General features: G+C 44.8%; 2 protein-coding genes across 3 annotated transcripts; one reads left to right on the top strand and one right to left on the bottom strand.

Moving 5' to 3' along the window:
- Nucleotides 1–119: 119 nt before the first annotated feature.
- LOC133163800 (sphingosine 1-phosphate receptor 3) lies at nucleotides 120–2,736 on the top strand. Of its 2 annotated transcripts, none has more exons than XM_061294021.1 (2): nucleotides 120–280; nucleotides 378–2,736. In XM_061294021.1, exon 2 carries the CDS (start codon nucleotides 469–471, stop codon nucleotides 1,621–1,623), a length of 1,155 nt encoding a protein of 384 aa, XP_061150005.1. In that variant the 5' UTR covers nucleotides 120–280; nucleotides 378–468; the 3' UTR covers nucleotides 1,624–2,736. The 2 variants fall into 2 exon arrangements, with proteins under 2 accessions (XP_061150005.1, XP_061150004.1); XM_061294020.1 differs by having other exon boundaries at nucleotides 437–2,736.
- Nucleotides 2,737–4,147: 1,411 nt separating this feature from the next.
- shc3 (SHC (Src homology 2 domain containing) transforming protein 3) lies at nucleotides 4,148–11,683 on the bottom strand. Its single transcript, XM_061294019.1, has 12 exons — nucleotides 10,693–11,683; nucleotides 8,830–8,900; nucleotides 8,352–8,415; nucleotides 7,285–7,404; nucleotides 7,104–7,157; nucleotides 6,975–7,026; nucleotides 6,565–6,694; nucleotides 6,268–6,415; nucleotides 6,099–6,192; nucleotides 5,835–6,020; nucleotides 5,460–5,767; nucleotides 4,148–5,351 (listed from the first exon to the last, which is right to left on the bottom strand). The coding sequence occupies exons 1-12, from the start codon at nucleotides 11,227–11,229 to the stop codon at nucleotides 5,223–5,225; spliced, it is 1,893 nt and encodes a 630-aa protein (XP_061150003.1). The 5' UTR covers nucleotides 11,230–11,683; the 3' UTR covers nucleotides 4,148–5,222.
- Nucleotides 11,684–12,250: the final 567 nt, after the last annotated feature.

A 12,250-nucleotide genomic window follows, 5' to 3' on the forward strand; every position in this document is an offset into this window, starting at 1 on the left:
ACATTGTATGCACTAAAGGAGGACGAGGGAGGAGAGAAGTGGGGGATGAGGAAGGGAGGGCACAGGGAAGATGGGTGTGACTTCCAGTCTGCCGACGTCAACTCTTGAGTTTGGAGGAGGGAAAAAAATAGAGGCTGACGATGGTGTGCGCGGTGCGGAGCAAGAGGAGCTTGGGGGAAGTTTGTCTATGGGGAGTATGATTTGCAGGAAGTGGAACTGAAGCTAAATGACATGATTGCACTTCATATTTGGATCGACTGAATCCTCCAAAGTTCTCCTGGTAAGTCTGCTCGACTCCATGTGTCTGTTTTTCATTTGCGCTCTTGCGCGGCCATACGCCAAGACTTCAAAGCTTGCTGCATGCATTGAGCAAACAGGAAGTGGAAAAAGGCATCCGAGTAGAAGCATCACTTCTTTTGGCGTGTCCTCCCCGTAGAGGAACAAGCAACAGACCCCTCGGACTTCAAAATGATTGATCCTCGCATCTACCTGCACTACAACTACACGGGCAAGCTGGACCACCGGCCCAGCGTGGACGCCAATGCCGGCGTGGGCACCCCGGACACTAAGACGCTCCTGTTCCTGGTGGTGTGCGGCTTCATCGTGCTGGAGAACCTGACGGTGTTGGTGGCCATCTGGCGGAACCACCGCTTCCACAACCGCATGTACTACTTCATCGGCAACCTGGCGCTGTGCGACATGCTTGCCGGCGTGGCGTATCTGGTCAACCTGCTCCTGTCCGGCGACAGGACCTTGCACCTGTCACCCGCCCTTTGGTTTGTGCGCGAGGGCAGCATGTTCGTGGCTTTGGGCGCTTCCATCTTCAGCCTTCTGGCCATCGCCATCGAGCGCCACCTGACCATGATCAAAATGAGGCCTTATGATTCCAACAAGAACTACAGGGTCTTCCTTCTCATCGGCACGTGCTGGTTGATCGCCATTTCCTTTGGGGCGCTTCCCATCCTGGGATGGAACTGCCTGGGCGACCTCCCCGACTGCTCCACCATTCTGCCCCTGTATTCCAAGAAGTACGTAGCTTTCTGCATCATTGTCTTCATGGTGCTGCTCCTGGCCATGTCGGTGCTTTACGGACGCATCTACATCTTGGTTAAGTCCAGTAGCCGCAAGGTGAGCAAGCATAGCAATTCAGAGCACGCCATGTCGCTGCTACGCACCGTCATTATCGTGGTGGGGGTCTTCATCGCCTGCTGGACGCCCATTTTTGTGCTGCTCCTGGTGGACGTGGCCTGCGAGCAGCGTCGACGCTGCCCCATCCTTTACAAGGCCGACTGGTTCATCGGGTTGGCCGTGCTCAATTCGGCCATGAATCCCGTCATATACACGCTGGCCAGCCGCGAGATGAGACGGGCCTTCCTGGGCTTGGCTTGCTGTCTTTGCTATCGTGGCAAAACGTCGACGCCGGGCAGTGGGAACAGGCAATGTTTGGAGGCTAGTCGGAGCCGGAGCAAGTCGTGGAGTAGCCAGAACAACCACAACCAGCAAGGCAGCAGGCAGGCGGGGCCGGACGTGGAGGCGGACTCTGAACTCGGGAAGGTGTCGGTGGTTGCGGGGCCGAGTGGTGCTGATGCTGACAACTTCCTCCAGAATGACGGGAACGAGTGAGAGGCCAGGCAAGGGCGGTCGTGACACCGTGACCTCTGGATTTGACCCACTAAGTGACTACAACGTTCAATTCCTTGAAAGACACATTGACTGTGAGGCACATCCTATCCAAATCCGGATAAACAATGCAACGTCCAGAAATGGGATCTTTGGAAAAAGCCCAGAAGAGGTTCTGGGCCACTGCAATAGAAAATATCTTATGATACACACTACTTGCTTAAAGAGTCAATTCCGACATTCTCTGATCCAATCAGAATTAGGTTTAGAATCTAGGGGAATTCAAATCATTTGATTGCAGTGTAAACAGTTTTACCTAACAGAAGTGGGGAAAATGCATGTATGCATGTCAGAACCTCAGACCTGAATCAGGCCTTATCAGATTCGGAATCAGATAGTTGCGAATGTGTCTGTAGTGTAGACAGGACTGATCAGATATAGTCTACTGAAAAGTAGCGGGAAAAAGACATACAATGATCCCAGAACGTCAAATGCAAATCAGGATCAATATAAAGCTGATTGATTCAAATCAGCTCTGAATCAAATACAGTGTACACGGCCAGAACAAGTTTTTGCCATTAACCAACATTTTCCACAAATCAGATAGACACTAAATGGGACTCGCTTGCATTAAGAACTAGTGTAAACGCAGTCTTACATGTATTAAAGGAACCAATGTCAGCATCTTCCAATAATCTCAATGTAGCATTATTGTCGTGATTGTTTGAAACGATCACAACCTATTTATTATATTCTTTCTGCACTAACTGACTGCACAGCTCAACAGCATCACATGCTTGAATGAAAGGAGCTGCAGTAATGAAAGACATGATGCCAGGGTGCCACCTGCTGGTTGTTAAAGGAAGTAAATGGATGGATAAACTATTATATTATTAAATCAAATTACCTATGAAATTACCTTTAAAAGCATGAAGTTACACTTTTGAGAGGCATGATTTATTTTATTTTTTTAATGTGGATGTGAAGCGTAAAACTGTGGCTGTTACCTCATGTGGGCAGCGGAGGTCACGAACTGTCCCTGTGATGCGCTCAGGGTCATCCTCTTCAAAATAAACTAGCAATGTGGTCTGTCAAAATAAAAATATTCAAGGTTAAGGATATTACATTAAAAGTGCATGAAAACAATATTGGGGGTCAGGGGCCTGATACAAATGGAAAACATTTCCAGATAAAATAAAATGAATGTATATTATACAATCAAATAAAATAATGCATTTAAATAGGGTCATAAATACAATAAAACATTTAATGTAACTAAAAAAAGACTAAATTTAGTTATTAACAGAATTGAAAACTATTAATCAACAAATTATCAACATTGAAGCGTGCAATATTAAAAACAAACCGTAAGTAGCAGAAATTAAATGGTACAGGAAATATTCACTTAAATAAAATCTGTATAAACATAAATTGCAATTTTAAAGTAAAATGAAGTGTTTTTAAAAAAGTACTAGAAAGCCAAAATTCTACACATTCACGGTTTTATTGCCAACAGTCATACAGAATAATGTGAAACCCATACAACCAAAAGATTAAATCTGTAAACATCTGGACTTTTGTTTTTATGTCCTCGTTGTTGTCACTTTCCCCATTTACCATTCAAAAAATAGTCAACTCTTGTGTTTCTACTTGTATAGCATTGGGGGAAAAATGATTAAATTTACACTCCAGGTATATAATAACAATAATAACAAGTGAGGGAGGGAGGGAGGGAGTTGTCGAGCAGCAATACGCAGCAGGGCCAAAACACGAGGTCCACAAGTGGAGAACAGGCATGCTCCATATTGAACATCACCTATTGCACTTTGAAGAAGGAAGAAAAAAAAAAGGAAAACACATCCAGTAGTTTGTACAAAGAAAAGGCACATTTTCATCAACAGAAATCCCCGCTAAGGTTCTCCTATTATTTACCTTTAGTTTCTTATTGTAAATTTTTACTTTTAATTTTTCCCTCTCTCAAATTGTCACTGTCCATTTCAAGTAGTGTAGTTTTCATTATTAGAACATGATTAGGGCGTCTCTTTCAATATCAAGGTCAGTTACCATAAATTAATATTAAAAAAAAAATCTTAGTATTGTTTTCCATGTCTCTGGAAATGATTTGAGAAAGCAAAACGAAAAATGAGATTTTCTGTTGCAGAATTAGCATGTTTGAAAGTTGCACACTTTCTATGGGAGTGGATAAAAAAATGAGAGAATGAAAAAAAAAAAACAGGCCAGTCTATAATGGGAAGCTAATAAGTTTGAAAAGAGGGCAAAACCCTCCTAAACAATTATTTCTGAATATTTCTGTCAAAGTCAACACACTTTAAATGCCACGTTTTCGAGATGACAAAAAAAAAATCATATCACAAAAACCTGACATTTAAACAGGCAATTTATAGCCACTGTATATTTGTTTTTAATGGCAAATTACTCATGGAGATGCACCTGCATATTATTTGTATTTATTTTTTGTTTAAAATAACACAAATGTAAATCATTTATACATTAAAAAGTGATCAATAAAGTGGCCAACTTTGACGATTTCTCTGAAATTATTACGCTAAACTTGCCCGAGATTGTTCCCCCCCCCCCCGACACCGCTCAATTCTGTTGAGTGTTTGTGTTATGTGACAAATATGCATTGTACACGCTCTCTTGCAGCAAAAATACAGGCATTACATTGCATCGGTCTCATCAAAACCCACTGATCAAAACACATGCTGATTTTGGTTCGACTGCACTTGAACGCATCCATTTGCTATTAATAAACGGGCTGAGAAATGATGTTGTTGCTACTATTGTGAGGAAATGAGGCGAAGTAAAAAAAGGGGGGCCTGCTTCTTTTACTTCTGTGTCTTTGGCCACAAAGCAAATGACGTCGCTGTGATTGTACTATTTACGTGTGGTCATTAAAACAGTAGTGTTCAAAACAATGTCAACAAAGCCCCCCCCCCCAGCCCAAAACCAATCACTAACACGTACAAAAGAACCCAAATCGTGCGAATTAATGCGGGATTATTTTACGGTGTTGGCACACAAAAGCCAAAGATAAAGGCCGTCAACTTTACGATTTCTAGAAGTCAGTGAGACAACATAAGGAGGAGTATTAGGGCCTCTCTGAAAAACAACTAAATATTAAGAGAAAAAAAAATAATTTTTGGTCTTTTTTTACGCACTCAGATCTTCCTTCTTTATGAATAGCTCTTGAGTTTGGGGCTCTGGCGGGTTTGTTTCGTTTCTCAGTAGAAATGTGGTTGTGCTTGGCAGACAAAACGTAAAATTTGTAGCTCTCATACTCTAAAATACTCTGGTCCGCACCTTGTCTAGGTTTGATTTGTCTAAACTACAAGAACGTATCGTATCGTATCGTTTGAAACACCAAATCAATATATTGTGGGTGTCCTATACTGTGTCTTCGCAAAAATATAGCATTTCAGTTGTCACGATAAAATAACAGTTCTATAATAAATATTCTTTTGTTTTTTTCAGCGTCACCCGGGCTAAAAACTTTTTTTTAGCAGCTTCCCTCACGCTTCAAGTTTCGGAGACCGCAGGAAGGAAAGTTCAGAGTTTCCCGTATCCACATGGGGGCGCAATTACTGCTTCCATACGACTGGCTGCAGCAGACACAGTTCGCTCCCGGCTGACACGATTGGCAGGTTGTTGTCACGGTGATGGCCAATCAGGTGGCTAATGCTGTCGAACACGTGATCTTTCGTCCGAACCTTGAAAATAAAAAGACGGATTTTAGTTTGGTCAATAAATGCCTAGCAACCAGCGCAGGGCAGGGTGTAACAGAAAATGGCTAGATGATTTTTTTGGGTGAGGCTCACCGTGCCTTCAGGGTCCACCAGCAACAAGTGCTTGGCGATGCCGTTGTGCATACCGGTGAGCACGTAAGAGCCCGGGTTGGTGGCGCTCTTGCGCACCAGGAAGTCGCCGTCGTCATGCAGCAGCTTTTCGGCATCGCGCCGACTCATCTTGCCGCGGTACCACGCTTGGCCCTCCAGCTCCTCCTGCGCCCGGAAAGCGATGGAGCGCGCCAGCAGCGGGCTGGAGTTGTCCACTGACGTCGCCTTGTGCAACGTTAACACCTGCGAGGGCGCTTGCGGCTGCGCCTGGATGGCGTCCTCGAAGGGTTCTACACAACAAAAACATTTTTTTTTTTTTAAATTGCAAGTTTTTTGGAGCCACCATGAAGGACTTACTCATGTCAAAGAGATCCGTCAGCGGATTCTCCCTTGCCGCGGCTGCCATTCCCTTGGTCACATGCTCCGCCTCGGCCTGCAGCGCCGCCAAGACCTGCTCGTCGATCTGCTGGGTGTTCATGTACGTGGGCATCTCGCCCGTTTTTGTCGGCGGACCTTTGCTTTCACTGCTTATATCCAAGGAACCTGGAGAAGAACAGTCATACATGGTAAAATAGAAATGCATGGCTAAAACAATACATGTGGGGGGAAAAAAATGACTACCTTGTTGTATGAAGGTAGACTTTCTCTCCTCTGTCCAGTTTTCCCCACAGTGTCGCCCTTGGTAATAGTTCGGATCCACAGAGTTTGAGCCCATCTAAATGTAGAAGATCTGCATTTTGCTATGTTTGGAACTGTTGGTCTGCCATTGGGCTTCTCCAAAATAACGCACCTGGCTTCCGTCTGCGTTCTGATTGGTCAGCCGCGCGTCGATGAAGCCTCCGGGGGGCGGCATCTTCCCGGGGATGTTGTTGTAGTATGGATGCTCTGCAGACTCTTCCTCCTCCTCCGTCCATGGCAACTCCTCCACATTGAGCACCCTGTGCATAAGTACATACTTGTATCAGTCCGTCCCATACTAGAATATACTTGACCTGTGTCTCTTACACACACGTTTGATGCCAAATTTTCATATTTGCCTTTTAATGACATGTCCCGATGGAGGTGTGAACAGACTCAAGGTACTCACCTGTCATGTGTGGCGGAAGGCTTGCTGGAAGGACACTGCATGTACTGCTGGAAGCGAAGGTCAAAGGCCTGGCCGATGGTGCTGATGACGTCTTGGGCCAGCCCGTCCGAACACTCCAGGATGTGACACGCTAGGGAGAGACAGCAGGATCCGACATGAAGCCATTGTCGCGGCGGTGGCATCGCCGGAACCAGCACCGGCCCTGTATATTCACTGTAATACGTTTCAAATATGATTCTTTCAAATTTAGCATCTTAGCATTAGCTTCTTTATATTTGTACTGGTCAGATTGGGCCAAACAGTCACATAATAAGCCTTGGGTTATTGAGACACAGTTAATGTAGAACCCAGGACAAGAATTAACTAATTAAATAATTAGCGTACCACAAGAGCTAAAGGACAATTCATACCTCTTCTGTTAACAGGATCTTTTGCCACGTAGGCAACAAAGTCCGTTGTGTCCTGAGAGATGAACAAAATTGTTCTAAGATGTGTATTGTAACAATTTTGACACACGTGTGTGTGTGTGTGATACTTACGGGGTCGCCGCCGGATGCGAAGGAGATGGACTGCATGTGATGATTGGCTATGATCTGCACAATAAAACAAACACAGCAGGTGTAGGATTGTTTGGATTGTTTGTAAACAATAGGAGCCAAGGTGAATGACTACAAACTATTTTCCAAATTCTTAGCGCCTTGTACCGATTTCCCGGCTTACTTGTTTGCAGTCCGGCGTCATTAGATTGAGGCTACTGGTGGAGATGTTCAAGTTGATCGACATGCCGGCAAACTGCAGATTGCTCTTCCCCAGGATGCTGGACAGAGCTTTGGATGGTGGCTGACACAAAATAAAAATACAATTAGAAGGTGGGGGGGGAACATGCTGTGCCTAATGACGTGCGACTGTGAACTGTTGTTGATATGAATGAATATAGAAGGGAGGATAAAATTAGCCAAAAGCGTTCCAGATGACATCATTGCGGCGCGCTTGTTATTCCTCTCGGCCACGACCCAAATAACGTGAACGCAAGTGAAATAACGTGAAATAGAGCAAATAGCGTTGCGTTTTTTTTTGGTCTACGTTGGCATTTGAACGAGGACTACAGAATGCAGGTCGGCGTAGAAAGCGCGTGTGCTGTCTGAGTCATTGAGGAGCCGTGTGCAATGAATGCAGCATGGGAGGCAGCATGCCACACGCGTGTGCACACACACACACGCACACGTACAGACGGCGTCTCATCATTTCCCTGCTCTCGTTAACAGGACATGTTATCTGTCCGTCTCCGGCCAGGAAGGATGGAAGGAAGACGACGCGCAGGAGAAGTGATGCTATGAATAGACTCTAAATGAATATATAACGATGTTTTTTTTTCTTCCCCTCCGCCAACATTTTATTTGCATACGTGACTAAGATAAATCGGTCTGCTTTCATGAAGGACTAATCAGAAGATTTGGACAATCTGTTCAAATATCAAAAAAAAAAATACGAATGATGATCAAAATTGCAATCAATCTTTCTATTCATTTTTTTTTAAGTGAATACAATTTGAAGTATTAGTAATGACACAAAGTCGAGGCAAAATTTGTCTTCACGGGCCACATAAAATTATTATCTGGCCCTCGGGCCTTGAGTTTGACACATATGCTCCATACAATACTTTTTGGCTTCTTCCCTTTTGCCTTCCCCACGCTCTCATTTCTTGCCTTTCACTGTGTACCTCATCCGTCTCCTTAAACCTGAACACACTTACCCCACCCTTGCTGTCCTTTTTCCCACCTACATACCTTTCGCTTCCGCAGAGCGCTTTTGGGGCCTGGAACAGCCTCACAAACCAAGCTGATAGCCTCCCTGGAGGGTTCGAGAGACAATCGTATCAATACATGAATATTATGTAGTACTCATAATAATATTATTCTAAAAATTCGCAACAATATTGTCAATAAGTCACAGAAGGTAGTTTCAAGGACAGAGAATGTAATCTCCATGTTTGCGAGCATTCTCGAAAGCAGAGAGGTGCGCCGCCTTACTGGCTGACATCAATGCAAGTGAAGCAGAAAAGTAGACATGGCACAAAGCGAATCACTGTCAATTTGCCGTTCAATAGTTGCACCGATATAAATAGAGGCGTCCACGACACGGCGTGAAAACAAAGCAGGACTTGAAAAGGTTCTGATTGCAACCAATCATCATCATCATCATCGGTGACGCCTCGTAACGTCCAGCCGTAACAGGTGAAGCTCTAAAATTAAAACACAGACTCACCTTGTTATTTGAGATCGCGTGGTGAAATCTAAAGATCTCATCGATCGAAGAACTTCAATGCAACCCAGATACTGGAAAGAAGTGACACAAAGGGGTTAGCAAAACTTGACATGACAAAAGCATCAACAATGATGTAAAAACGGTTTCACAGCACAAGAAATAACGCCCAGTTTACTCATTCAGTTGTTTTCTAGGAGGAGCCACTGCATTTTATATTGAACACACCACGATTGAGAGAAAGTTGAAGCCCAAATGGAGAACAAAGTATCAAGAGAGAAAAGCAAATTTCGGCGTGTTACTACGCCTCATGAGATCCTCTTCATTAGCAGCCACCTACTCACACAGGGCACAAGCCGGGAACACTTTGTGCTGATGATGAGCGTTGCATTCATTGTCAGGTCTGTAAACAAAAAAAAATTTCCTCCATCCCTTGCCGCTTCATTTAGCCTTTATCCTCGCCAAAAGCAAGGAAACAAGATCATTAAGGAATTGGCGGCAAGAGGATATGTTTTAAGTGTGCTTGTCGGCACGTTGATTTTGTTAAACAAATTTTTTTTTTGTTGTTCATCTACATAAACCGAAAAGATCAATTATTACTAATAAGTGCTTTTTTCCAAATGTACAAATTGGTATAATAACAGTAATAAAAATACCAGGTATCGTATCAACCTATTTCGAGGTATCACACGACGGAGGCCAATTTTATGATCAACTAAAAGAATAAATAATCTGCCATATGCGCATGATAGGACTAGTCGTGATGTATTTTCTAAAGTTCGAGCCTGATTTGGGGTACTGAGCTGTGAAAGTCTGCCATAATTCATTGACGTGCATGTTGTGAAGGAGATCAATGTCCATTGGGACTAATGGCACATGATGGGTGAAAGGGGCAACCATGTGACGCTAATTTGAAGCGACGTTAAACTCACAGGACCCAAAGTCCAAAATGGTAGACGCATTTATTGACGCTGACTGGCCTTAATACGGTTAACGCGGCGCAGCACACGGACACTTTGTGTGACAACTTGTCACTTGTTCTCTTAAGCTGCCTGTTCAAATAAGAAAAAACATTTATAGTTTAAAAAAGAAAAGAAAGACCATCCATCACATTTTGCATTCACTTCACACATCGGCATCATCAGTCCCGCCGGTGACTCATTGGCGGCATGATGACATTCATAGCTCAGCGCCAACGTGTGCTTCTTCCAAATGATGTATGCTTGCCGCTGACATAAGACGCTGCATCATCTTTTTTTTCTTCCCCCCTCACCCCTGCTGTTCAGCTAATACTGCCACAGCACACGGGGGAATAAAGATGTCGGCATGGTTACGAAAGCACTACACAGAGGGCGAAGCTATCACCCACAGATGACCTTCTACAAGAGGCTTTCCTGATATGGTGGCCGATGATGAGTCAACCAGGCACATTAGAAATGTAGTGCTTCGTGAAGCTTTGCCACGGAATGGCTACAATTTAGGCCCATGATGTATTTTTTCCAATACTATACATCCAAACTATATATCTGTAACAGTTATCGATAATTATTAGGTGTGATATCATCATATTCACATAAAATATTTCATTGGATGGTTTTTCTTTTTCAGAGAATTTGACACTATTGTGTCATGTTTGCCCCTTTTTTAGAAAAAATATTGTATCATGTTCTATTTTGGCATTTCAGCTCCTGTTAGCCATGCAAACCAAAACCTGACTGGCAAAATAGAGAATGGATGGATTTGAGGGTGAATTTTTTCTTTTTGTCATGACTGGTGAGCAATCCGGGGTGTAGTCTGCTTTTTCACCTCATATTCAGCAGCCAAACATGCCCGAAAATGGATGAGCAACATTCGCCACCTCCCTACCTTAACAATGTATGTCACTCCTGGTCCGGAGATCTTCTCACTGGAGTGCAGCCACCCTCTGAAAGGTTTGCCCACCGGTCCACCGCAGCCGGGGTTCCAGTCCTCGCCGGCGGGTAGAAGCTCGTCCGCTCTGCTCTTCTTGCTCATGCCGGTGGCAGGCTCCAGCGTTGGCAGGCAGGCCGCCGCCCCTACGGCCGCCACGCTCGTCACCGAAGCGCCGCCACCCTGCAGCTTGGCCACTGCCAGGTCCTTGACTGCTGAGGGCAGCCCCTTGATGCCGAGCAAGCTGCTGGAGTTGCTGAACTTCAGGTTGGACACCTTGTTGATGAGGGTGCACAGGGGCGTACCGCCATCGTCCGAGTGGTCGTGGCCGGCGGCGGCGCCGGGAGCGGCCGGGGGCTGGTCGTCCGCCGGGGGAGCATAAGGCGTCTCGGGGCTGGCCGACACCTTGGGGTTCATGGACAGGCCGTGGACGATGTCATCGACGGACGTCACCGACTCATTCCTGAAGCGGTTGTATTTGGTGCGGTGAAGCATACCCTTCGCCTCTTCTCTCTCACGGCGCCTCAAGCGACACGCACCGCCCGCCTCCTTGCCGCGATGATTACCCTCTCCTGTAACATGGCAGCAGCAGCAGACGTGGCGACGGTGGAGGCCACCTCTCTCGATTTCCCGACTGGTAAAATCCGGCGCTTCAATGCAGTCAAGAGAGAAAAACACGGCGGAAATCCATGGAAACGAAGCAGAGGAGGATGGAGAGGTTGCTGTTGTGGTGGTTTCCACTGGTGAGGCTTCAGCTGCCGCTGCTGCTTCCAACAACGATTTCTCAGGCTCCCAAAAAAATAAGCAAAAATCCACAAATTGCAGCGAAGGTGACGATGACAGAATGGCACTGGCTGGCTGCTGCCTTCCTGCCGAGCTGCTGCCGGCTCAGAGCTGGAGCATGACTCACTGATGTGAGAAAACCTTCTCAACAAAAGGCTTGCTGAACACTGCAAATCACTTCCTGTTGGAGGGAGGGAGGGAGGGAGGGAGGTACGGAGGGAGAAAAAAAATCTCCCACTTACAGCACTCTAGAAACAATCTGTTAGTAAAATCCTCCAGCTGTTTATAACGTACTCAAGTTTCAATTTAGTTCACAATTTATTTTTCCAAACATATGGATGGAATAACGTGAGGTAGCTTGATCATCTATTGGGAATTGTCTGAATTCACTCTAAAACGTAATTGTGCAATATCATGAAATATTTGTATTTGAAAAAATATTTCTTATGAGGTGGTAGTTAAACTGCTTTCCAGCTAATAAAACACTCACTTCAGTAGACGTACATAAAACGCAATTAAAAAGAACATAATTCGACTAAACTACATTCGTCAACACTAACGTAAAAAAATCCATCACTAAAATCAAACGTGGATCCCCATCATAATCTTAAATCTGAAATTGAGCGCTAGGAGCTCAAACAAGGCAACTACAGCGATGAGGGTGATACAACCCAAATAAATCCGCTATGGACGTCATTTTCCTCAACACGAGGATGAGTCAATGAAGAAAGGA

This window comes from Syngnathus typhle, linkage group LG12, assembly GCF_033458585.1.
Source record: "Syngnathus typhle isolate RoL2023-S1 ecotype Sweden linkage group LG12, RoL_Styp_1.0, whole genome shotgun sequence".
Classification (NCBI taxonomy): Eukaryota; Metazoa; Chordata; class Actinopteri; order Syngnathiformes; family Syngnathidae; genus Syngnathus; species Syngnathus typhle.